This window comes from Camarhynchus parvulus, chromosome 2 (genome assembly GCF_901933205.1).
Source record: "Camarhynchus parvulus chromosome 2, STF_HiC, whole genome shotgun sequence".
Classification (NCBI taxonomy): Eukaryota; Metazoa; Chordata; class Aves; order Passeriformes; family Thraupidae; genus Camarhynchus; species Camarhynchus parvulus.
The window spans coordinates 82,978,738-83,004,613 of record NC_044572.1 but is presented as its reverse complement, the minus strand read 5'-3'; the positions used below and the strand labels follow the sequence as shown (position 1 = coordinate 83,004,613).

At 39.5% G+C, this 25,876-nt stretch overlaps 2 protein-coding genes across 2 annotated transcripts in view; both read left to right on the top strand.

Annotated features, from left to right (window-relative positions):
- LOC115917567 (protein cordon-bleu-like) overlaps positions 1-7,047 on the top strand; it is a 145,101-nt gene extending 138,054 nt beyond the window's left edge. The window contains exons 11-12 of the mRNA XM_030971712.1: positions 5,254-5,354; positions 6,602-7,047. Of these exons, the coding sequence (XP_030827572.1) occupies positions 5,254-5,354; positions 6,602-7,005 (505 nt within the window). The 3' untranslated portion in view covers positions 7,006-7,047. The remainder of the gene's footprint in view (positions 1-5,253; positions 5,355-6,601) is intronic.
- A 59-nt stretch (positions 7,048-7,106) lies between these two features.
- Positions 7,107-18,712, top strand: LOC115917568 (protein cordon-bleu-like). Its single transcript, XM_030971715.1, has 4 exons — positions 7,107-8,608; positions 9,220-9,339; positions 11,585-11,839; positions 17,337-18,712. Exons 1-4 carry the CDS (start codon positions 7,184-7,186, stop codon positions 17,352-17,354), a joined length of 1,818 nt encoding a protein of 605 aa, XP_030827575.1. The 5' UTR covers positions 7,107-7,183; the 3' UTR covers positions 17,355-18,712.
- The last annotated feature ends 7,164 nt before the right edge of the window (positions 18,713-25,876 follow it).

The window sequence follows — 25,876 nt, the reverse complement described above, 5'->3', positions numbered from 1 at the left end:
TGATGACTTATACAGCACAGATATAAATGCAGTGCAAAGACCTTTGTTTGATGTAGTGCCACAGAACTAGAAACAGAACACAAACTGAAAATGGAAAGGAAGTGATACTTGTACCTTGCTCTCAAAAATATGTGCAGCTTTTTTTTTTTAATTGCCTGTCTAAGAATGTAAAAAAGTAGGTTATCTAGTATTCAACAGAATATGACCATGTGTTTTTTCTCTTTCCTATTGCCTGCCAATTTCGGAAATCTTGCATCAAACACAAGTGATGACTTTGCTATCTAACCAGTCCTGAATTGTTCAGTCTACAACTTTTGAATTTTAACAGGCTTTGGTGAAAAATTCATTCTCAAGTTCTCAGGAGGCAGTAGAAACAGAAAATATCACTGGTCAGGTAATGACTAGAGTCAGGTTAGGTGACTAGAGTGTCCAGGACTTATTCCAGCTGCTCTCCTGCTGCAGTTATATTACTTCCTTGAATAGAAATGGAAAAGAATTACCTAGCCTAAGAAGTAGAAAGAATGCAAAAATGGTCTCTAAGATTGTGGAAACCATTGGTTTATCCAGAAAACAGTTGCCTCCACTTTTGAAGAGTGCTTTGCTGCATCACTCACAAAAATGAATATATAGAAACCCTGAGTTTACTTAATGCCATCTTTCTGGCCTGATTGAGTAACAAATTGTTTTCTAAAAGCTTCAGCCATACTTCCTACAGCTTGAAGTCCTTCAGCACCAGTCTCTTCTTTAACACCCACCTTTATATATAAACAAGGGAGAAGCATTTCTCTTTGCAGCATTTGTGTAAGAGGTGAATATCGTGGATTCATTTTAAAGAGGAAAAGTTTGGATACATAAAGATGTGTTAATGTAATTCCCCAGTACCAGACTGGGACAGCTGTCCCAGGGAGGGGAGCCTGAATTTTCCAAAGCCCAGTCTTTGGAACTGGAGTAACCATGTCAGTTTTCCATGTAGGTCAGTCCCTCTTAGCTACCCAAGGCTCACGTGAGAAACTGAATGCTCTCAATGTACCTCACATTCGTCACTACATCCCTGCATGTCGTACTGCCCAGTGTGCCTGTATGGATCTGACTTATTTGCAATGGCTCTGTCCTCCTACCCCACCAAGTAATAGGTTCACAGGAGCCATGTTCTCAAGTCTCTCAGTACAGCAAATACTGTGCAAAATGAGTGAGATTGCAAATCACATTCAGTTAACCTGAGACATGTCTGCTACTAGGCTTCTTCTTACCTGCTGCCATTCAGGTAGGACACAAGTTTCCCTTCTTCCACATTAAGTCTAAGAGCCCCAGACAGATGTCTTCAATACCCTACAGCATTTAAAATGGCACCAAGTATCTGCATTTGGGTAATTGAATGTCTTCCTCCCTCCCATCTCTGCAGTTTACATAGGTCTGTGTTGTCTTTAAGCAGGTATGGTGGGAGGTGTGGTCTCTACCTCTGGTGCCATACATGAGGCTCATAAAACCTCCCAAGAAGTGCTTAGAGAAACTTGAGTCAGATTTATCATTTAGGGACCCACAGGTAAACCTGCTTTGACTATAATAAAATGGCAACTTTTCTCATTGTGAATACTTTGTCTTACCACAAGTCTGGGTTGATTTTTATGCAGCATTTCCAGCTAGTTTTGTCAGAGAAATTTCTGTCTTTCTTAGAATGTTAACCTTCTCGTAAATGTATGTCTCTCATGGCACTAATTTGGTAAAATGCTGCTGTAAGTTTCATTTTGTCTCCAACTGCGCAAGTGACTGCCAAGGAGTAATTAGGCGTTGTAGCCTGAGCTCAGTGGAACATTAAATGCTGTAGTTTAGTAGTCACTTTGCTTCGTTCTGTGCTCTTGCACAAATCTCTGCTAATCTGCATAAGTAATATGTGCGCAGGCTTCCAGGAACCGTGCACATTTGCCATTTTGAGCTTGGGCTAAATGCTCACCAGTGCTGTATTTTTAGCACCTCATATTTTAACCAGGAAGGCAGCATAAAGGTTATCAAGTTCTCCCCTAAGTCAGAAAAAAAAAAAAAAGCATGTATGAGAAAATACCACTGGTAATGTTTATCCAGAATGTAAAACATGGTATCAAAATAAGTAATATTTTTTTTGGCTTCTGGCCAGAACAGCTGTCAACAAAAGAAAAGTGTAGAAGGGAAGAAGGCTATGGAAAAAAAAATTAAGGCCCTTTTGTTTTCCTTTTCCTGTGAGAAAGAGTCTTCTTAGGCACATTTGTAAGTCATGTGAGCTACTGGAAACTACCAGACCTTCACCTCACAAAACACATAGCCCATTCTAAATTCCCAGTGGTAAGAATTTTAAGAAAAGCCCTTGTGATTAATCTGTACCTTCTGGCTTGCTTTGTAGGTGAGTTTGGAGATGCATCGAACAGTAGCTCTTCTAGAGATTTAGAAATGCAAAAGACAATATCTGCTTTTTCTGAAGCTCCCTCTGTAGCAGCAAATAAGAATCCTTTCATTTTCAATGCATTGTTCTCTTTCCTTTAGAAAAATGCTGTGAATTGGATAATATTATCGCAGTTGTCTAAATAAAGAGATTGTAGCAGAGATTGAGAGGCAAATTATGTATAGTCACTGCATAAGTGCTCAGAGGATAATGAAAGAGACCACTGCTGACTGTTGTGCCCAGCAAGGAGAGGATCATTTTGCTATGAAAATTGAAAGATTCCCACTGATAGACATAAGAAAAGAACTGGTCGGTGCAGTGCAATGCACCTGTGCTCCATATTTGAAGCCCAGGAATGCTTGCTCCCATCCCAAATATGTTTTTCTAGAGAAATTTCCAGTAAAATTCTCAAGCCTATTTTTTCCTGTAGAAATTCCAGCATGGACAGCCTTAGTAATACAGATTTTGGCTGCATTGTAAAGGAGTCAGGCAATAGACAGGAAAATATAATCAGGTAGCAAAAGGGTGGTGAGCTGGCATAGTCTTCATGAAATTAGGTCTCATGAGTTTACAGATTTTTTTTCCAGGGCTTTGGAAACACCTTCTCCACAGTAGGTCAGAGAATGTCTCAGTGTGTGTCACTTACTTGCCTCCAGCTGTGTGCAACTATTCTGCAAGACCAGCTTTGTAAAGAAGAAAGTATATTTGCTTGCCGTGATGGATAGACTTGTTGCTTAGCTGGTGCACAATTTGAATGGTTCTCCCATTGTAAATGCTCTCTCTGAGTTTGCAAATAAATTGTTTTAAAATGCACTCAAAGTAGAGTATTTTTTATTAATTTTATGAAACTTCCCACTGCAAGAACAATATGAAATTCAGTTAGTTCCTTCTTTCTGACATCTTCACATTGAGAGTTTTGTTTGCCAGTCTTCTCTCCCAATTCTAATGCTGCAATAGGTGTAAATCTTTTTGTCAGATTGCTCAGATGAGTAATCTCATTGATTTATGGATGCATGTGTGTGTGTGTGTGCGCCTCAGGATACAGAGGGACTGCAGTCCTACAGCGCCAGGTGCCTGCATTGGAGGCTTTAACTGATTTGCTCCACCATCCTCTTAATCCTTCAGGGGGAAAACTCAGTTCAGTATGAATATTGCAGTGTGGATGCTGAGCCTGAGCATCATAAGATCACCCTGGCTTGTGGGGATGTTCAGGGCTGTCAAAGCTCAGGTCAGTGGCAGATGTTGGAAGAAATTTTATTCCAGTCACAGAGCATCCTGTATCCTTGTCTGTATTTAAAACAACCAATTCTAATTTCTGTCTTTGATTCCAGTTGAGGAAACCTCTTAGTCATATATCAAGCCTTGTTGTCTTGAATTAATCCCATCTGTGTATTTAGATACACAACAATGTGTGCATGACAGTTTTGGAAGGCTTCCTTGGAGGTGTATGTTGTTGTTTTCATTGATACCGCATACATTGACATCAGCTTTGTAAGTGCAAGGCAGTTTAGGTAAAAGTAGAAGGATCAGGCTGCAGGAACTACTACAAAAGACATAAAGGAGAAGTGAATTCTAAATAAATGATGAAGTAAAATAAAATCAAATAACTGATGCTTCAATATGTCCTTTCAGTTGCTGCTGGTATGAGCAACTGAAAATCAAACAACAAAGTAACAAAAAATTATGCTACGTTGTTGGACAAAATTTAAATCAATGTCAGGAAATATGCCTGCATTTTTATTCAGATTATTATCTTAAAGGGAAGAAGAAAAATGGCATTTTTCAGGTTGTGTTTGGTAAACTAACAAAAAAATCTGTCATGTGTTACTGTATCTGTGCAATTAAGGGTATGATCTTGAAAAGGGCAAATCTGCTTCACCCAGTTAGAGTTAGTTTAAGTGTGGCTGGAATAGAAAGCGACTTTTTCAATAGATTAATCACAAGGGAAAAACATAGATACAGTGTCACAGATCACAACATCTTAAATTTGGGTGAGGTAACTGAAAGAAATAAATTGTCCAATGTGAAATTCTAGTTTCAATTATTTGGATAAAAATGATCTGCTGATCAAGATTTTCCTCTAATAAAAACGAGAACTGTTGTGGACCAGGTTGCTATACAGGTGGTTTTTTGTCTGGTTTGTTGTTGTTTTCTCTTTTTATAATTTTAGGGGGTGTTTTTAGGATTTATGTTGTTTCATTTTCTTTTTCTTCTCTTCTTTTAATAAGCCAAATCAACACTTGGCACTCATTCTGATTTCAGACTTGTCTTAGGTCATTGTACATCTTCATCAGTTTTCTGGCAAAAGCAGGTCCCTTGATGTTTCATTAGAAACTGCTTTCACTCCCTCCCACACCTCAAGATGCAAAGTGATTGTCTAACAGTACTTTGAGTGTACTTATTTTTCATTACCATGCAATTTTTATTTAATTAAGGTGCACATATATTGTTACAGCGGGTGCATGGGATTGTTAGTGGTCTGCCTTAAAATTGTATGGATGTGCAAAACCTTTGTCCTGGCCTATGCTGTGTCTCTGCAGTCCAGCTAAAGCGTGTACTTCACATTGAAGCCAGACCATTTCTTTGCAGGCTTTATTAATCGTAATTTTTTGATTACCAGCACACTGGGCTTGCTCAAGCCCCACCAAGACCTTTCCTAGATGTGGATGTGTCAGTACAGTGGTCTGTGTGTAAGGCTACACATTTTTCATACTTTGGGGAATGAGTTTGAGAACCCCAGTGGGAGCAAAGGGGCTGAAATTATAGTGTGTTTCACAGCAACAGTGCAAAGTGAAAGAAAGGGGATACACTCAATGATTTTTTTCTCTTTCCTTTAGCAGGCAAGATGAAGCAACAGCTTTGGCTAAGCATGAGAATGTACACACATTCATTACAGCACGGCTCCAGCAGACTTTGGCTGACCTGGATGAAGATTTAGAAGGTAGGAAAGTGTGTGCTACCTCTGAAGTGCAAAATACAAGAGACACAGCCAGTGGATGCAGAATCAAGCTGTACTCTTGAGACATCCTGTATGTTTCTCACTGAGATCACGGGGCACAACTCATGAGTGTGAGGTAGAATGTGGTCCTCCCAAAGTGGCTCCTTTGCTTTAGGAGCAGACACCCTTTATAGGCTCCCACTGAATATTTTTCAAGCTGCATGTCAGATTGTTCTTGTGTTTCAATGTCTTCTACCAAAAAGAGATGAACAGCAGTCAATGGACACATTTTATAGGCCAAATTTAGTATAATTTCACTGACTTCAGTGAAGCTACATCAGTTGTGAATTTAGCTCTGTGTTTAATGAAGAATCCCTTTGTGTTTATTTTATTATTATGAAGTGGAAAAGGATGGAGCATTTTTGTACTCATTGTCTCCTCTGTGGTAACAGGTGCATTTAAAAGTTAAAAATGGAAAACATGATACAGTGGGAAGAGATAAAATATCATATTGAGCTCCTCTTTTTCCTACTGTGAAAAAAAAAAAACTTCTCTATTATTGGTTTGTCAACAAATGACATTGATTTTTTTTTAACTTCCCATCTTCATTTTCATACTTCTGCAATGGAATCGAGTGTGATTTGATTTCTTGTGAGTTCTAAGACACAGCCATTCCTTAGCTTGTGTTGTAACCTTTGATTTATACCAGCAAATTTGAGAGGATATGTAGCCCTCTTGCACAATGAGGCTTCTGGAGTCACTGGTAATAAAGGGTGAGAAGAATGGAGAAAAAATAAAAGTACTGTTTGGGGTTTTTTTGCTTGTTCAAGGAAATCCTTCAGCTGGGCTGTTATTACAAACCAAGTCTGGGAAATATAATTTGGAGTTGCTTGCTGTTTCTTAGAAATGTTTCTACTTTGGAGTCATGTGGTGAAATGTTTATCACTTAGATAAGTTAGTCAAAGATAAGGTATGAACAATAGATGAAATTCTGCTTTCAGCTGCATTTATGTGTTTCCCACTGGCTGAAGCAGAACTGCAGGAATATTTTGCCGATGCTAATCAGCAACCCAACAATAAGAAGGACCTGGACGTCTCCTTTTTTTGTAATACAGGCATAAAAAAAAGTCTGTTACTTAATGTGTACCTAAAATACATGGTTTGCATAAACTTGCGCTGGCTGTTTGTGTAATTTATAGTCATATTGCCTAAATACTGCCTATATGTAACATTGTATGTGTATTTTACAGCAGTGGATGGTGTCAGTAACTCTGACTCTGACTACGCCAGTGAAGCCTTGAACCCACACATAAGAAAAGTTGAGGCCACCCAAGATGTTTCCATTTCTGTTCCAGTAACAATCATAGATGATGCTCCAGAAATTAGCACCTCTTACTCATATGAAAATCAAGAGGTGGAGATTGAGGTTTCACAGAATGTCTCAGCGGACTCTGTTAATGCAAGAAACTTCACAAATAAAAACAACAATGCAGGTTCCTTTGATAAGGGACACACAGATGGTGGAGCTGTATACAAGGACCTAATATATCAGCAACCATCTGAAAATGAATTCATTCACTTGCCTGTGGAACAGAGGAGAGATATGTTTGAATCTCTCACATCCTCCTTTGAAAAAAAAATGAAAAGAGCTTAAGACTGGAACTCTCTCCTAAACATGGTGTGAAGTCTGAGGAATGTAAATCCAAGCTGAGTCCATCTCACTCCAAAGCCATGGCTGAAATCAGTACAGCAAAAGACAAGCTAAATCCAGTTAATGAATGTAGTAGCAGGGAGAGATCTCTGAAAAAAAGTAAATCAGAGTTAGAAATCAAATGGCCACCAGCAAAAAAACAGAAGTAGAAGTCCCATCAACACCCGCATGGTGTCATCGTGCCCAGAATTCAGGATCAAGCTACGAACCTAAAATGGGCATGACAACATTTAAAGTTGTCCCTCCCAAACCAGAAGTAAGACATTTTGATAGAGGAGTTTCAGTCTCCACTGGTGCCATTAAGATAGATGAACTGGGCAATCTTATAGGCCCAAACACCAGTGTTAGTAAGCTTGTACAAGGTTTTTCTTCTGATGAAAGTGAGGAAATTCATATTGGAAGAGTGAAGGCATTCTGGAGGTCAAGTTCTATGGAAAAGCAAAGTGATGACTCTGCTGAGCATTTTCCTAAAAAGTCAATAGTCACCGCAAATTCTAAGCCCTTTACTATAAAACATGAACACAAACCTGTCTGTCTTTCAGCTCCAAAACCTGCAGCACCATTAACTGTTACTACCCAGGTAGCTGAAAGACAATCTGAGAATGAGAGGACCAAACCAGCTCTTTCAGTTACCCAGACCCAGGTAACACAATTAGCAGCCCCAGCTGTTAGTAAGGACAAGCTGGAACTCCCGTTCGTAAAGCCACACAGGAGAACTTCAAGTCAGTATGTTGCCTCTGCCATTGCAAGACACATCAATGCAACTACCTTTAAATCTGACACTATGGAATATAATGAGAAAGATGAAAACAAGCAAGGGGCAGGAGAGGTTAAAAATGAAGTGGAAGTTTCACCAAAAAGATGTATTATTGTGGCCAAATATAGCCCTGTGGAAACAGAGTCATCAGAAACAAGAGAAACCCTTTCAAGTATTTTTGCTTGCAGTCAGAAAGCATCCCACAGGTTTACACCTGGTGATAATTCTGGCATGGAAAACAAAGTAGTTAATATCAGGGCACCAAATCAAGCAACTCCTGTGAGTTTCTATAAAAAGAATGCCAGTGTCCCACTTACTAAATCCTCTTCAAAGGATAACAACAGTGCAGAAGATGATCATGGTTTAAACAGCAAGCAAAGTGTAGCAGAGAAAAAGACTGTGTTTGACCAGAAGTGTGAGACTTTGACCCATACTAATTCAACCTCATCCCTCAAGTCTCCTGATCTTCAAGGAGTCCCATCCTCTTTCAGCTCATCTTCACGAGCCACTAAATGGCGTCCCACTAATGGTGTACAAGTTAGTTCACTTAAAGCTTCACCTGCGCTAAATGGTGCAGCAGCAAATGCAGAGTCAGAACAGGAGGAGAAACCTGATGATTCAGATGTTAATACTGTTGGTGAACTGGATGTTAATGTGCAGACCAATATTTTCGGACCAAAGAAGAAGTTCAAACCTGTCATCCAAAAGCCAGTTCCAAAGGACACATCATTGCACAGTGCCCTAATGGAAGCCATTCAAACAGCTGGGGGAAAGGAGAAACTCAGAAAGGTAAAGTGTAAACCTTTTTTAACCTGATCAGACTGCAGAGCCCTATATTCACCCTGTCAGGCACCAGAGGTTTGGTAACTTGTACAGTTGCTGATGAGCCGGAGAACGCAAGGCATTTGAAAAAATTATAATAGCAAAATGCAGACCAAGCTGCTGCTTATTCTGCACATCCTGTATATTATTCAATATCATGGCTGCTGCACTAGCTGGGTAGGCAGAGGGTGCATAGATTCAGATAAAGGAGAGGTAATTGAGGTTAGTCTAAGAGCCAAACCCTCGTTTCAGTGTGTTATGTAAAAACAGGAACACACAGCATGGAGAAAACTTGTAAATATCTGCAGTGAAAGAAAATTGCATTTTGTTTTACTAGGGTATAGTATGCCACTGACTTCATGCTCAGGGGATATGGACTGCATCTCCAAGTACAGCATTACTATCTACACATACCCTTACTGTTCAGTGTGAATAAGGTTTTACAAGCAGGCCCAAAAAAAGACAAACTGATTAGTCTTCATAGTTTGCATTCTGGTACAAGTGCCAAAAAGTGTTTCCAAGATATCTCTAAGTAAATATCTAATAACAATGTGAGGTTTATTCCCTTCACATTCTAGGTTTCAAATGGTGCGTTAAATGGCAATCACGGGAAACCCTCATACACTGAGCCAGAGAATGAGCGCTCAGCCCTACTAGCAGCAATTAGAGGCCACAGTGGCACCTCAAAGCTAAAAAAGGTAAGGAATGAGGATGGTAAGTGATCTTTGAAGGTCATTCTATTCCTTCTGAGTGTTTTGAATAAACCCAAATATCCCACAAATTAAACATTGTGCTGCAAAGAGAGAAATTGAGGGGGTAACTGTATGACAGAAGACCAGATCTGACTTAGGCAGACAGCACAGCAGGTTCAACCCTATTCTCTGCTATAAAATTTGAAGGTCTTTCAAATAGTGTGCTTTTAGCTTAGGAAGAAGCATGTAGAAATCCAAACCAATTACAGCGAGTGTACATAGAAGGCATCAAATGTTCATCATTTTCACATTTAGGTGGGGTCTTTTTTTAGGATGGTTTTGGTTGGAAAGGACTTAGGCATTATCTAGTTCCACCCCCTCTGCCTTGAGCAGGGGTTTCTCCCATTAGACCAGGATGCTCAAGGCCCCATCCAACCAGCCCTCAAATACCAGCAGGGATGGGGCATCCACAGCTTCTCTGCACAGAGAAGCTGTAGTTTAGGAGTTTGCAGTTGGATTTATATATTTGCATTACCTACCCTATATATCCAATTCCAGCTTCCTGAAAATGCACTAGGGCTTTTTCCTATGTGCTGTGTATCTGCTAACATGGTGCAAGTTGTATGCAAGTAATTGATGTTCATGTTTCATCAACATTCACCACAGCGGGATGATTCCTTCTCTCTGGAAGATTTATCTAACCATTAAAGCATCTCTTATTTCTAATAGCCAAAACCTGCATTGTTCTAGCCTTAGTTTTCACTCAGTTGACTAATCCGGCCAAAGATGTGTCCTTGGCAAGGAGGTTCCCCTTTCCTTCGTGCAATGACTCAGTCCATTAGCACATATCCAGATAGCTGGCATGAGATAGAAAAATTCTCTTGCCTGTGTTAGGGAATTACTTCACCCCTCAAATATCCTACTGCCCTTGCTGCAGGTAGGGCACAGCTTCCTCTGAGCCTGTGAGCGGGATGTGCTAAGCAGCAGCAATCTTCACACGTACTTAACTGCATTCTGCATTCATTAGGAATAAATAGCAATTTATGTAAAAGAGGCTTGACAATGAAGTCATCACTGAGAGTTTTTGGAATCCTCTCCTCTGGCAGAGAAGTTTTTGCCATGATTTTAAAGGAACACCCCTAGAAACCATATGCTTTTCACACCATGTCGCCTGTGCTAGTTAAATCAGTGTGTTTGTGTGTGTACAGGGCACTGTACAGATGTGGTGTCCCTTTCATGTTGTCTCAAATGTTTTCCTTTTATCTAACATGACATGATGCTCATATATACATTGTGTGTAAATATATGTATAGGGAAGGAATATAATACAGGAGCTCTCTGTGGATTATTTTAGGGGAGATGAATGCTTTAATTTTTCACCACAGAAGCTATGCTGCAGTTTGTCTGAGAAATGAATTTTAATGGATCTACTTGGAAACCTATTTGCCCCATAGTACTGAATTTCTTAATAATTGCTGAATCATCGTAGTTTCTAACAATTCATCATGATTGTTACTAGTATTAATGGAAAAAAGTATCTCTTGACACGGTTGATGGAAAAGCTGGCTTAGTCTGAAAGACTGTCTTTTTCGCCTGCATGCATTTAAAGTAGGATGAGTTTCCAAGCTGGTAATTTGTGCAGAAATTTTAGTTTCTGAAATTCCATAGAAACTTGGAAGAATTATCAATTGATTTTGTCCTCAGTGCTTTCACGTAGCTCTCTCTGTTTTTTTTTTTTAAGTATGGCTGGAAACTTTAGGTTTAATGGCTTTTTTTTCAGTGAAGCTATGTCTGAGAGCTCAGATCTGGAAGAGCTTCCCTGTCATCTGAGAATATTTCTGTGCAGCCCAGACTGCAAAAAGTAATCATATTCCTGGGTGGCTACTGCAGCCTTAATATATCTTCCTGATTCCAAAACCCTTGTGGTTGTTTCCAAATTAATACCAAGTCCAACTTTCTCTCTTACCTTACATGCCAAGAAGAGTTACAGGATGCTGAAGCTCACAGTAAATAAAGATTGAGTTTCTGAGACAGATTCAATGCCAAGTCCTCAATGCTGGTAATCAGCCCAGCTGAGTGATGTGAGTGAATAGTAACAGATGTTCAACCCCATGAGCAAACAAAAGTTCTATGGGTTTTACATCATCCAAGAAAAGTGAAATTGGGGTACTGAAAGTGAATCTAATGTCAAATAATTACAGTTTAGCCATGCTTGATATTAACCACCTTCTTTCAACTGCATGATGAGCAGATCTCCTCATTGGCCTCCCAAGAGCTGCAGCGTTTTAGGGACGCAGAACGGTCCTTGCAGAAGGCAGAAGACCTTCAGGAAGAGCAGCTGTGTATCCCACCTGCCCCTGCCCAGCCACCACCACCACCACCTCCCATGCAGCTGTCAGCAGCCACTCCTAAATCCTCTGCCACAGCTTCAGGTAATCCAATGGAAGCAAGACAAGCCCTGTTGGAGGCCATTCGCTCTGGTGCTGGAGCAGCAAAGTTAAGAAAGGTAAATGTACTTCTATATTTTACAGTGGATGAAGCAACCTATGCTTGCTTTGTTTTCAGAACTATTTTTAAGCTGTTCTAGGCAGACATTTCTTTCTTCCATCAGAAGGAGGTACATGCACTATTTCCTCTAACTGAATCAAAGATCAGGAATGTATTTGAAACCTTTGAACAGCTAATGAAACACACCCATGCATATATGCAACCATGTGAACAGACAATGTGTTTTATTAAAGAGACCATCAAGAGCATGACTATAATTTCATTTTCATGACCTTTTCATTCTGTATTATCTGTGATAATACTGTATGTCCTTTAGACAAGGTGAGCCTAAGAAAGATCATATATAAGACCCTGAAGCAAATTTATAAATAAATATTCTCTCCTAACTTCTGCAGTGTGTCCTAGACCTTGATTCCCAGCACTTAAACCTTGATCACATGTGCTGAGAGCTGTCAGTGAAACTGTGAGGTCAATTTAATGTCTGCCTGAACTTTATTAATTGAATTGTGTGTGTTTCACTTTTGTGGTTAGATGTGAATCGGTCAGCTCCCAGATGACTAAATGCTCAGTTGCCTGTGTGTGATTTTTGGAGTAACTTTACTTATCTCTTTGATCAAATTTTGTTCTTCCCAATCTCAAGTTATACTGTGTTTCTTGGTAAAGAGAAGCAGATCAATTGTCCTGAGTGGAGGCATCCCAATATTGCACTGCAGTGTCCAAGAACAGACTTTGATCCAGGGACTTAAGGGAGTGTAGAAAAGCAGATATAGTTTTCCCAACACATGAGTTAGCTGATGCCAACCATAAATGTGTAAATAGACTTAAAGCTTGCTCACTTGTCCTCATTTAAATAATTTTAAAATGCACTCAAATTTTAATATTCAGAAGTTGTCAAAAAAAAATCTGGTTTCTGATAAACTAGAAATTCCACAGAATCAGAGAAATGGCACAAAATACAGCAGTGTTTCAGGGAAATTTGCATCAGTGTGATCTGAGTACATCAGGAACCTGGATGTGCAGTTAATTTTTCATGTGAAAAATTACATCTATGTTATGCATACAATTATGAGGAGCAGCCGAGTTCACACTTGGTTTGTTCAACTTGGAGAAGGCTGAGGAGCAACCCCATTGCAGTCAGTGCTTTCCTTGAGGAGGGCAGCTGAGGGGCAGGCACAGTCTCCTCTCTGTGGTGGCCAGCAATAGATCCCAAGGGAATGGAATGCAGCTGTGTCAGGGGAAGTTTCTTCAGGAAAAGGTTCTTTCCCCAGAGCGTGGTTGGGCACTGGAAAAGGCTTCCCAGGGAAGTGGTCACAGCACCAGCCTGACAGAGATCAAGGAGCAGCTGGATGATGCTCCTAGTCATATGGTTTAGTTTTAGGCATTCCTGGGAGGAGCAGGGAGTTGGACTCAGTGATCCTTATGGGTGCCTTCCAATTTGAGAAATTCTGTGATTCTAAGACTGCAAATTATGAAGAAGTCAGGCCTTTATTTCCCCACTTGACCAATTGACAGAAAAAAATGGGACTTGGACATTAAAGGGCACTTCATGCAGTTGTTTTCTAGATACTTCCATATTTCTTGTTCTTCCAACTGCTTTGCTCTTGCAGAAGTCTCTGAGGGAATCCATAGCCCTACTCATGAAAACAAGTCTTTATCATATCTTTGGGGATTTATTTCAAAACACTTGGATAACCAGTGCAGGTCATGAAAGTACACCAGATAGACTGATATATTCTGCTAAATACTGTGCCTGTCTTGTCTCATTTCCAAGACAGAATAATTTTTGCTACTTTTGACATTGACACAACAGAAGAGTACATTTCATTATATAGGTCTCTTATGAAAATAAAAGAGAGCAGTGTTTTGTCCAAGACAGAGTATTATTTTTTTATTACTGTGCTGTCCTTCCAGATACTGGATATGCAAGCTGGTCTTATGTGTGCCAAAGTCATCATGACACTTTGACGTCTGAGATCTCATGCCCTTGATAACTGATTAAAGTAAAAATGTTGTCAGATTTCTGAAAAGGCTTTCTACCAAGTGTGGTTTAATATCTCTTCTAGTTTTATGCTTTATATTGAGAGCCAAATTCTGATTCTTCCCTGCAATTGGACAACTTGGTGAGAGCAAAAGTTGAATCCATAGAGGACAGTGAACACATAATAGCTGAATATCAAGGTTTTCTTTCTTTACCCGTGTCTAAGGAACACTGAGTTTTTTGTAGGCAGTGGCTGACAGGTTGCTTTGTGCCAGGGCTGAAGCAAATTTTTTCTTTGTTTTGCCTCCTCTGTCAAAGTTCTATGATGTTGTGATTTGGAGATGTGAGCACAGCACTGTTTTTGGCTTTGCTTCCTGGAAGATTTTGGTTGCAGCAACTAGGCAGCAGAGTAGGTAGTTCAGTTCAGTAATGGCATCTGTTTCTCTTCCATTGTCTTCTCAAAGTCTTCTGGGACAAAGACTTCTGACAGCAAAGTCATTTATTTAGCTAATATTGTGGAGAACTGGGACAAATCTGTGTTGCTGACAGCAAAGTCGTTTATTTAGCTAGTATTGTAGAGAGCTGGGAAGAATCTGTGTTGCATAATTATGCGTGACTCGGTGCTTATTTATGTAGGGTTAGTTGCAATGGAAGTAGATCAAACATAGCTGTCATGGGAAGCAAATGTAAAAAGCAACCAATTACCTAGATAAGGAGCATCCCAACAAACATTTGAGCTCAAGTATTATCTGTGAAAAGGCAGCTCCTCCACTCCTCCCCTGATTACACAGCTGTTTGCTAAAGTCATGAACTTTAAGGTTAAAAAATTCACTGTGCAGGAAATGAGGAGAGAAGTTGCTGCAGGCTGACCTTGCTTAGTTGAGAGTCGGGGTCTGCACAGCACAGTCTCTAATTGGGTCAGCCAAAAGAAACCAGAGCAGAAATAGATGCTTAAGGGAAATGCCAAGTATAGGTAAGATAGCATTTGCATAGCTCTCCTCTCTCTTCCTTAATCCGTTTTTTGGCGTACTGTGTCTGTTTGGGCAAATAAATCACTCTTTGTTTTGAAGAAATAGCTTTCAATTGCACTGTTGCTGTCCACAGACTCCTGAAGGAAAATTCTTGCAGGTGCCAAGCCCACCTTGAGCCTGCTCAGTCAAATGGTTCATCCCTAGTGCAGGGCAGTTCAGAGACCTGCCAGGAAGCGGTTACACTACAGATCCTACCCAAAAGAAAGGGAGACACAGATGTGTTACAGGAATGGGATGAATTTAGCAACCTGGAGAAGACCTGACAGTATGCAAGGAAGTAACCCTTCAGTTTTTGAAATGATCTGTCAAGGAACCTGACAGGTGTTCAACACATCCAAAGTATAACAGCAAGTCATGGAGGTGGCATCAAGTAAAGCTATCAGCCAGGATGGGTTCCCTGGTGCCTTTGGTGGTTACTTATGAGAAATGAACATGTCTCACTAGCAAGGAGGCTGTCCCAGCCATGGGGTCTGCCACACGAGCAAAGGAGAATCAGCTGATCTAGGAAGTAAAATAGCTCATCTGAGACCAAATTTTGACTCATTCTGGTAGACAGAACTCAGGTCATAGAGCTGTACCATTTAACGTTCTGATTTTAAAAGTGAACTTGTGTTTTCCTTAAATTGTGTCAAACAGTATCATATAGTTAAGATCTCTATGTGCAGTTTTCCACTTCCTATTTGCCATCTCATAAAATGCAAAATAATGCAGCTAGATGTCTGAAATTCTCTGTATCAATGGATGTGTATTTTTGTGCTTATGTAACTTGCCTTGGGATTTACCATGACTATTTGTGGAAAAAAACCATAACTACACATGCAAATAACCCATTAGATGTCTAGCTGTAGGTGTAGTTGCAGCACAAGTCCATGCAGGATTAAAAATCTTACTCAACAAAGGGAAGCTATAAAAGTTGCTTTAGCTTATATGCCATAATTCATTTTAGGTAGAGTTGTGCTCAGAGATTTGGTAGAAATATCGCAGAGGAATTTGTCTGCACATGGTGGGGAAAGCAAGTTGTATCTCTGAAGAATAGGCTGTTGCTCTTGGTAAAGTGATTGCTTCAGACCACTTTTTAGTGGCATGTGCAAGGGAGATTCTGCAGATTCCGTGTCTTTTCCAATGAAGATTGGAGTTGCACCGAAGTAGCCTTTTCTGTTTGTTCACTGAGATTTTTAAAAACTAATTTGGCTCCATCACAGTTCCCACAAGCATTCATGGTGATGTTTGGCATCAGCATTAGGTCACGTCAGCTCTTGATACGTGCAGTGTATCATTCTGTTGGCAATCAAAGGAGCCAGGTAAGATAATTACTGCACCAATTGCAAGCAGTCCCTGTGTTCTCTGGGCGAATTTGGAGTTGGTTGTCAACAAGTAACGCGTCGATTGGAATTATATCATCTTGAGTGTCTTCTAGGAAGCATGGCCTAGTTCCATACCTTTATGTCAAGCAGTGGACTATTCTTCTCACATAAGCAGAGAAGTATAATTGTGAATGAACAAATACTGCTTCTTATTATCAGTATCTGTGGGTGCAATGAAAAAATTACAGACTCAAAGCCACGGTTGATGTATGCTTTGCTGTGCTGGAAATGAGGCAGGAGCCCCAATGATAAGGTTGACCAAGCTTGATATACAGGTAGTCAAATGAGCTTATAAAGTGATTCTAGTTCCCATGCACAGTGAGAGGCAGGCATTTGCATGCTGTTACTCTGTTTGAATTGGAAGATAAAACATAATTTGAACTCTTCACCTTGCTAATAATTTATACCATGACCTATTTTTTTCCTCAATAGTAGGGGTCAAAATGGAAAACTTAGACTTGATCAAATGCATTATTCCTGTTCAGCTTTTGTGGTGACCTTAATGTATATCTCTCTGATAGAATCAAAGCTCAGTAACTTTGAATCTGGAAGAACACCTTAGCATATGTATTTAAAATAACGAATATGCTTAGATGACCCGAGGACTGGGAAGGAAGATAAGCATTTGTGTGTTTTCCTGAATCAAAGCCACTGGGAGTTTCCTTCATTCAATCAGAAAGCAAAGTACTCATCAATTCATTTTCATGGCCACTGACAGCTCACCAATACAAAACAGATTTTGACTGTTGATGTTGCATCAGATGCAACAGATGCAAAAGATGCATCTGCAAAAGATGTTGCATATTTGCAGCCGGGCCTTCTGTTCATTCCACAAAATGAAGGAATTTCACAGAAACATGCATCACCTATAATCCAGAAATAACACAATTGCAAACATAATACCTAAGGATGTGTGAGGTGTGGGTTTTTAGGGAAAGATAGCACTTTTCATTAAATCAAGTGATATAGCTAGGAAAAAAGCACATAAGCTTAAGTAGTCTCAAGGAGCAGATGAAGAAACCAAGCTTGAAAACAGCCCCATGGGAGAATGTTTGGTTAACAATGTCAACAGTTGGAGGTTTAAAAATATCTTGAACGATCATGTGCTTTTCTTTGTTACAGGTCCCTCTGCTCGTTTGAATCATGTAAAAAGAATAGGTAACTGGAAAATCTAACCCCGTATGCACCCATAATCATCATTCAAAGTCTGAAGTGGCAAAAAACATCAAGAAGTTTAGTTTATTCTCTTGACTACAAGCCAAAATAAGTTGTAGTTAATTTTCTGTGTGTTCCTGCATAATGGTTCTAAGGGGAAAATATGTTGCTCTGCTGTAAAGCTTCTGTGCCAAGGAATTGTGTTTTGCCTCTGAATATTTAAGGTTGCCAATAAACTATTCTTGTTGGCAGGTTAATAAGAATATAAACACTGTGCAGTCCTGTGTTAATACTTAATTGTGTTTATGGGCAAAACTAAAAACTTTGCTAGCTATCTGAAAAGTAATACTCATTTCCAGCTGTTAAAATATATAACTATTTCAAACTATTCACTTGCTTCTTTTTTGATTTCAAGAAGGGCTGTAAGTGATTAGGGTGAAAACCAGAGTAAAGATCTATAAAAAACAATCACAAGAAAAAAGTTATGATACCTAAATTGTCATGTGTTGGGGTCACTGGTTTTTAAAATTAAATTAACTTTGTATCTCTGCTGGAGCTCTGAGAAAGCAGGCAATCAATAATGAATGTGAGACAGTGTCTATTGAAAAGTTACTTATGGGGTATGATGTATAGAATGCTAATGTGCAGAGATATGCTGAACCCTGGTAACAAACATGGAACTTCAAAAATATTGAGCCACCTTAAAGGATCTCTATTTGCAACAGACTGTGAAGGTTATAAATATGATTCAGAGTATAGAGGTCGAAGATGTAGAATTCATTCTGCACTGTGAAATGAAGCGGAGCTGGTTTATGTCAGTAACCAGAACTTTTGTGGTCTATTGTTCAGGTCATGCATAAGTTGGCCCTTGGTTTCTAATGCATATGGCTGTTGTATGTTGTCTCACAAGTATTTATAGCAGCATCTTTTTCAAATGTTAACTACTTTGGTAGTTGTTGTTGTACATATTTTGAAAATATTTCGTTAAATTGATTAACTTAAAAAGGACAAATGAAAATGCTTTTTCACATTTCCTATATTGTAATGAAACTGAAGAAGATGAAGTTTGTACATTTACATTTTTATAATCACAGACTACAGCAGTGGCAGATTTTTTCTTTAAGCTGGAATTTAAAATGTATAGCTATGGACTATTGAAAGCACGAGAATATTTAGCCATCTGCATTTAATGTGACTATATATTATATATTATAAAATATTGATATCTGTTAGTGCCACAAATAAAAATGAAATCAAAACCTGACATGACTTTAAAGGCTCCTTTTTTTGTTAAATATTTGCCATTTACTGAAAGAAATTAGACCTAGAAATGGAGTTTAGCAAACCAGTATGCTGTGCTCTGTATGTCAAGTCTAACGTAAAATATCTCAAGCCAGGAAAGTGCTCACAACTAACAGTTTAGAAGTGCAGTAGAAATCACCATCTAGGATCAATATGTGAGTTATATACATTTCAGCAATGATGGAGTACTGGTAATGTTCCATTTCCTCATTAGGGAAGCTTATATATTCAAAATTAAGGTACTCAGTTGCACTCTGTGATAAATAAGATCACCTCTGTTGATTGTGATTATCCTTCTTCTGCCTTTAAAGTTTTCTTGGTGTGCTAGACATCAGAGGCTGATGAATTCTTGGTGCGCTAGACATCAGAGGTTGAAAATGCTATCACAGGAAAAGATTCAGTCACTCATAAGTGTGATGCTGTAGATATTCCCCAGAGTAGCAAATACTCCTTCCTTGGCTGGCTGCTGCAAGGCAAATTTCAGTGCATCTCTCCTTCTGCTTGTTCTTAGTGTTGACTGAAGGCCCTGGGTGCAAAGCCCTTCTTCCCAACACCCTTTTAGTGTGATAAGTTATATGAGTACTTACTTTTCAATGTAAGGGATTCAAAACTGGATTTTTGGACAATAACATCCTCTGGGTTTCACAATGCAAAGGTTCTGGGTGCTGGCACTATATAGAACTAAAGTTTCTAAGTTTTATTCATTGCTAAACTTCTGAGTAAAAGCTATAAAAACAGCTACAAGATAAGATGTCACCTTCACTTTGACAGAAAAAAAAATTACAAAGACCCTGATGGCTCAGTCACAACTCAAACTAAAAATGGAGGGGGAGTTCAGCTACCTACAGTGGGAAGCCTAGGCTGGTATTCATTCCTTTCTCATGTTAATGAGACTTGTGTCTGCTCTTAAACTGTCATCCAGGTGCTGTTGAACTATTGGTAGGAGCTCAATTTAACCCCAGATGAATTTAGATAAGAAATTAATAGATTTTCCTGTAAACCCATTTATAATGAAGTCTAGTTACAGGTATGACCCTTCTATATAGTAAACTTCTGTTCATGCTTTTAGTAGTAATAATGGTTAGCTCATCCCAAGTTAAAAGAAAAACCCTGAAATGTGTCTGGTAAAGACATGGCCTTCTCAGCAACAAGTATTTTCATCTATATGGCTGCTCTTACTCTCCCATGCTGTTTGCTAGTGCAGACACAGCCTGTGTCTAGAGATGCACACGTTGCCCAGGTTACACCCTGACATGTCCTGTCATGGCACAGCCTGCAAGCTCCTTTCTTTTTTGAAGGACTGCAAGAAGGACAGGGAGCTCCCCTTTTCTTTAGTGTTTCTCCGCCTAGATTGTCCCCACATTCTCTTGCCTCAATTCAACCAGAGGAAAGGCTCAGATTCATCCAGCCCTTTATTTTTTTTTTTTTAGTAAGAGTTTGAAATTAAGTGAAAAAATGGTATCACCACGGAAACTGAATGGAGAATTTGGGTTGATATCTTTATTGCACAGGTATAATTCAATGTTCAGGGCTTAAAGAAATCCAATCTTAAATCTCAAATAAAAATTTCTACTTCTTCCTTCCCTTATTAATTTTTTTTATAACTTAAGTTTAGAGTAATCATCAACCATTAAGTCAGCCATCATTAGATCTCTCTGATTAGATATTTAATTTAAATAATACTGGTTGTCTGTAAAAGCTATTTGATTTAGAGGAGTTCAATATAGATTCTTTTTTTTTTTAAAGACAGCCTGTTAATGTTAGTCATGCAAAGTATTGGACCGAAGGACCTCTTGACATGCACATCAATCTTCAGAGTTTCAAATATGGCAGTGTTCTACTTCCCTGGCTCATACAAGTGATTTGCACTATTTATGCTACATTTGCCACAGCCAAAAATTGGCACTTCATCAGTGTGTAGGAGAAAGAAAGAGAAGAAGAGATGCATTTATGAAACAATGGAAAACTACACCCTGAGACAGTTTTCCCTCTAACTTCTCCAGAAAAGAAAGAAGCAGTTCTATTGTTGAGTGCTGCTTAGCATTAAGCACAAGGTTTAATTTGAATCCAAAGATTTGCACAAATCTCAATTTGAATCAGTTTGTCTGAATGAAATGTTTATAAATCAGTTCTTTGTTGGTGCAATATGAAAAATAGTTGTCTTCTGCAACCGTTAATTAGCAACTTTTACATATGTTAAGTATTTATTTGTGTGTATTGTTTCTCATCTCTAATCCCCTGTTGGGTTACATATGCATTGTCTACCAACGTGCTTTGCCTGTGAGACATCTTTTAAGATTTATTAGACTGTTCCCATTGTTACTCCATTTGTTGTTGCTGAGCACACACCATAAAATACTCCATGTCCCTGCTATATTGCTTTAGCTGCCATAATGGTTGCATTTCCCCGCCTGCAGAAAATTACCTTTGCAATGATAAAGTTCTTTGTTAAACAAAAAATGAAACAAATTTCTGATTTTTCAGTAATGTTCACCTGGATTTTGTGCATCACTGTTTTGATCTGCTTTATTTTTTTGTTGCTGAGTATGGTGTGAAGTTTTCTTCGTAGCTGATAGCTTCCTTTGCTGCAGAAAGTTTCCCTATAGTTGCATTCTCAGGGTTGTTCATCAAAGTATGGTAAGATGGATGACCTTTTCCAAGAGCAAAAGGCACCTTTTTTTGTTATTGTTACCAAATATAATTATTTGTTAAATAAATATAATTTATAATTATATTTACGTTAAATACGTTACGTGATGCTGCGCCAGATAGGAAAATCCCCCTATCCTCTGTTTGTCTACCAAATTTTTGTTCTTGTTTAAACAGTTTCTGATTTATTTCAGTATTGAAGACTTCAAAAAGAGAGAGAAAATAGAACTACTTAACAGGAATATTGTGTTTTTCACACTTAAGGAGTTTAGGAACAAGATCCCTTCCATAGTCTGTTCCCTCCCATCACTCATTCCATATGTACAGGAGCACGTGCACACAGAGTCTCCTTCGTCATTTCAGAAGGTCAGGAATAGTTAAAAAAGCATCTTTACCACGGGATCCTTTTCCATTTTTAACAGTAGCTTTTTTTGTCCTGTAAAATAGGAACTTCCAGAAAGTCAGGGACTAAGTTTTGGCGCAGTCACAGGAGCGATATACCGTCACTGCTGGAAGCAATGTCAAATCCAGCTCCATATAATGCTATCTTCAGCCCATTTCTTTTCCTTTGGGTTTTTTCCTTCTTTCCTTTTTTGTCTGAACTGATAAAAGCATGTACGTGTCATGTCTCTTTTCTGAGGTCATTATTGTGCTTGAAGCCCTAAAAGGTTTTCCCCTGAACAAAGCATAGTGGTGTTGCAGTTGAACACCAGACTGAAAGAGGACATTTATTCATACACAAACACCACTGTCCAGTTTTCAAGTCAGGAGCTTGAAAAGGAAACCTTATTGAAAGAACAAGACTGTGGAACATTATTGTCTTCTACATCAGAACCTGTGTTTACTGTAACAGAAACAAAGCAAACATAGTGCAAATAGGCGTGGGCTTCCTTTGTCTTGTTCCATGCATTCAACAGAGGGGTTTCTGTCAGAAGCACTGGCATCTGTCCCTAGTAGTGCTTGGCACGGGTGAGTGGGTCACAGCTCAAGAGTACTGGTTTGGGTGGCACCACTGATGGGTTGTGCCACTGGTTTGGGCTTTTTTTGCCTTGTGATAAGCCAAAGTGTGGTTTGATTTAGCCAGTGCTCAAGACTGCAAACCAAGTGCCTGTGCTGCAGCAATGAGCAAAGGCTCCACACATGGACCACTCTTGAGATGGAGAGTGATCCATGATCCAATGTGTGCCAACTACAGCACCCAGATGCCAGTAGCCAGTGCAATCTCATCTTCTTAGGCCAGAGGTAATGATAATGGTGAAGAGAGAGAGAAATGGATGCATCTGCCTTCTGACAGAACCTAGGAATAAGCCACATGTAATTCAAAGAGCTGCAGCCCTCCCTGCCCCAGCAACATCTAACAGTGCAAAGGATATGCAGGAGGTGACTCAGTAAGCAGCAGGTCCATCAAAACTACTGAGGTCTGAATTTTACTGACAAGACCCTGAAACTGCACATATCTCTGCTGATACAGCTACCTGGTGGGTTAGCATGCTCAAGACCTGACGAAAACTCTCCCAGTATAGACCCTTTGCTGATAAAATCCGGCTCTCAGTCCTTCAGTCAGCTCAGGAGGTGGGTGTACCTGGCAGGTTCCCAACCAGCAGCACCAAACACAGAGCAGTGGTTTGGCTGCCTGCACAGTGCATGCTTCCTCATTCATTAGCCTCGCTGCTAATGTTCCAAACTTCCCAACTTATGGAAGGAACTGTCAGAGGCAATTTGCAGGCAGCCAGTGCTGCAGAACTGCAAAGAGTTATATTTTTATGTGTTGATGAATAATTTAGCAACAATTCTGTGTTATGTAAAATTACTGCTTTACTGCTACTGGGGCCAATGTTCGTACAAAGTGTTCTAAGCCCAGTTATACAAGTTAAAGCTTGCTAGTTTTATCCTATGCATCTGTCATTAGAGATAATTTTTCCAGGTTCAAACTGGGAAGCAGAGCAAGTCTCATTCCAGGAGAGGGAAGTTCCACATCCTCATTCTTCTTTATAGTCCTGATCACCCTACCTATTTCCAAGTGGTCAGTTTTGCACTAGGTTGTGCAGTAGTGCTAGTTTTCCCCACAGAGGAGGAGGCTATGTAATACATTTCCATATAAATGCCATGGAAATCATGAATTCTCCAGACCTTTGCTTTATACTACAGAGCAACCTAAGACATATTTGCATGCACCTCATGTGGGCAGGGAACACAGAATATGGGCAGATGTAGATATATCTGGTTTTGGTTTCAGATTGGAAGTTGTTCCTTTGAGATTCCACCTATTCTATACTCAGAGCAGGATTAAAAGGTTAGGGAAAGAAAGGAGTATTATTGCCACCCAAAAGCATGCTTGTAAGGGTAAAGTGAGATTGAAAACCTACAGTAACTCAATGTGGTCCACATCCAGAAATGGAGAAACTCACAGGCTTCCTTAGGACTCTGCATCTCAGTGACTGCTTCTGCCGTATTCTACAAGTGTTGCCAAGAGATGCTTAGTTGCAAATGCAAGTATGTTCAAGGCTGAAGGATCAAAGAGCAATTAAATTAAAAACTGCTGACAGGTCAATCTTAATAGTCATTTCCATGCTGAAATAAGTCAATAAATCTTAGCATGCAATAAATCTTACCACATAAAGGTGGGCTTGCATAACAGGAAAATGTAGTAAAATATAGCAATATATTTTATGCAAATGCTTTTTAAAAGTAATGAGTAGCATGTTTTATTCATCTTGTCCTGGCACCAAAGCGGTCAAGAAGACATTGGACTTCTGGAATGGGTTAATCCTCTCCAGCAGCAGTGTGCTGAGCAGGCAGAATGCCTTCTATTTATATTACTATTTACTTATATTTGTAAATACAAGCCTTAATTGAGCTCCTGATTCCTGCTGTGTTGGGTACTACGCAATCACCCCATAAGTGACTGTCTCTGCTCCAAAGACCTTTACAAACTAGAAAAGTCAGAAGAGGAGGATGGGAGCAAAGCAGTCGTGTGACTTGCCTGAGGTCACCCAAGTTGTTAGTGGCAGAGGCAGAACTGGAGCCTGGGATTCCTGTGCCATTCTTTGGTCCTGTTTTCCAAGTCATACAGCTTTCTGGCCTATATAATAAATACAGTAAGTATGGATCATATAAGAAACAAACTCAACCTCTCTCAGTATCAACCTCTTCTACTTACTCAACATGCCCTTGTGTTTTATCTGTTCTCTCAAATGCATTAAGTATGAAATATTAGATAATGCTCCTAGGTACTTGTGTCTATAATGAGACACATCTCTGACAAACACCCAATACAAGAGGGATTTAGAATCCAGCTGCTAAATTTAAAACAGATTTTCTGTGTGGTAGAAGCTCCCTGATAGTTAAATAGCCAGTATGTCCATCATAGCTTCCTGCCCACCTGTAGATGTACTGCCTACTATCCCCAAGGGAAGATCCAAAAGGAAAAGGTTCCTGACACTGCTGCTTCAGCAGTGCCTGAGTGCCTTAACAAGGATCTTTCTATTAGCGCCTGTGTAAACACAGGATGGCAGCCCTGGCAGGCAACACCAGGTGGAGGAAGCACGGATCATTTTAAATCATTTGCACGTTCTAAATCACCAGGCACGATCTGCAAAGAGTGGATCTTGTGTTACACACTGCACTTGGGAGGCAATGGAGACTATTTCCAGCTAATAAAATTCACAACAAATGACCCGACACAAGAGAAGTCCTGTTCTCAAGGAAAAGCCTTACCCCAGCATAGGCTCACAACTTGCCCTTCTTCTCACAGTGGAAAGACTGAAGATTTTAATCCCAATTCAGAAACAAGTCAAAACATGGTGAGTACAGTAATTGCATGGACAAAAATAAAGGGGTTGGGGGCAACCTGTACTTCTCTTCATCCCCGTCTTTTTTTTTTTTTTGCCTTGGTTCAGAAGAGCTTATATAGTCTATGGCAAGATACAGTACCTCAGTTCCAGAGTGTTCTTCCTGGTGCTAACAGGCAACATAGAGCCCAACCCAGGGCAATAACATGCTGCATGTTCCCAAAACTGTGAACAAAAGGTGAGGATTTCTTGTTTTCCTCAGAATGCAGGTCTCATAAAAGATGCAATATGAATGAAATTTCAAAACTAATTTCAACCTGTTCCCTTTGTATACCTTTAACCAGAAGAAAGTTTTCCACTGTTACCAACAATGGCAAATATGTCCTTTTGGTTCATATGCCCAGGACAGTAAATTATCACCAATAATCAAAGGTAGCATTAGAAAAAATGATTTTCATTTGCCAAGGGAGATTTCTCCCAAGAGCAGGTAACATTATTCTCCACAGCAGCAAACCAGTCCAGCACTGAAGTCTGCCAGTGAAATACCAAATGGAAGATGTAAACCTGGTTTTATAAAAAACACATCCCAGCTCTACCTGACCTGTGCCTAGGAGCAGATTTTATTTTTCAGTGTATGAGGCAGAATTTTCAGAGATGAGGAATGATGAGTCAGACCCACAAAATCATGAGACCAGTATCCAGTATGATGAGGGTTGCATTTTTCTGTTTTCAAGGGAACAGGTTCTGCCTTGTGGTTTGGTCTGC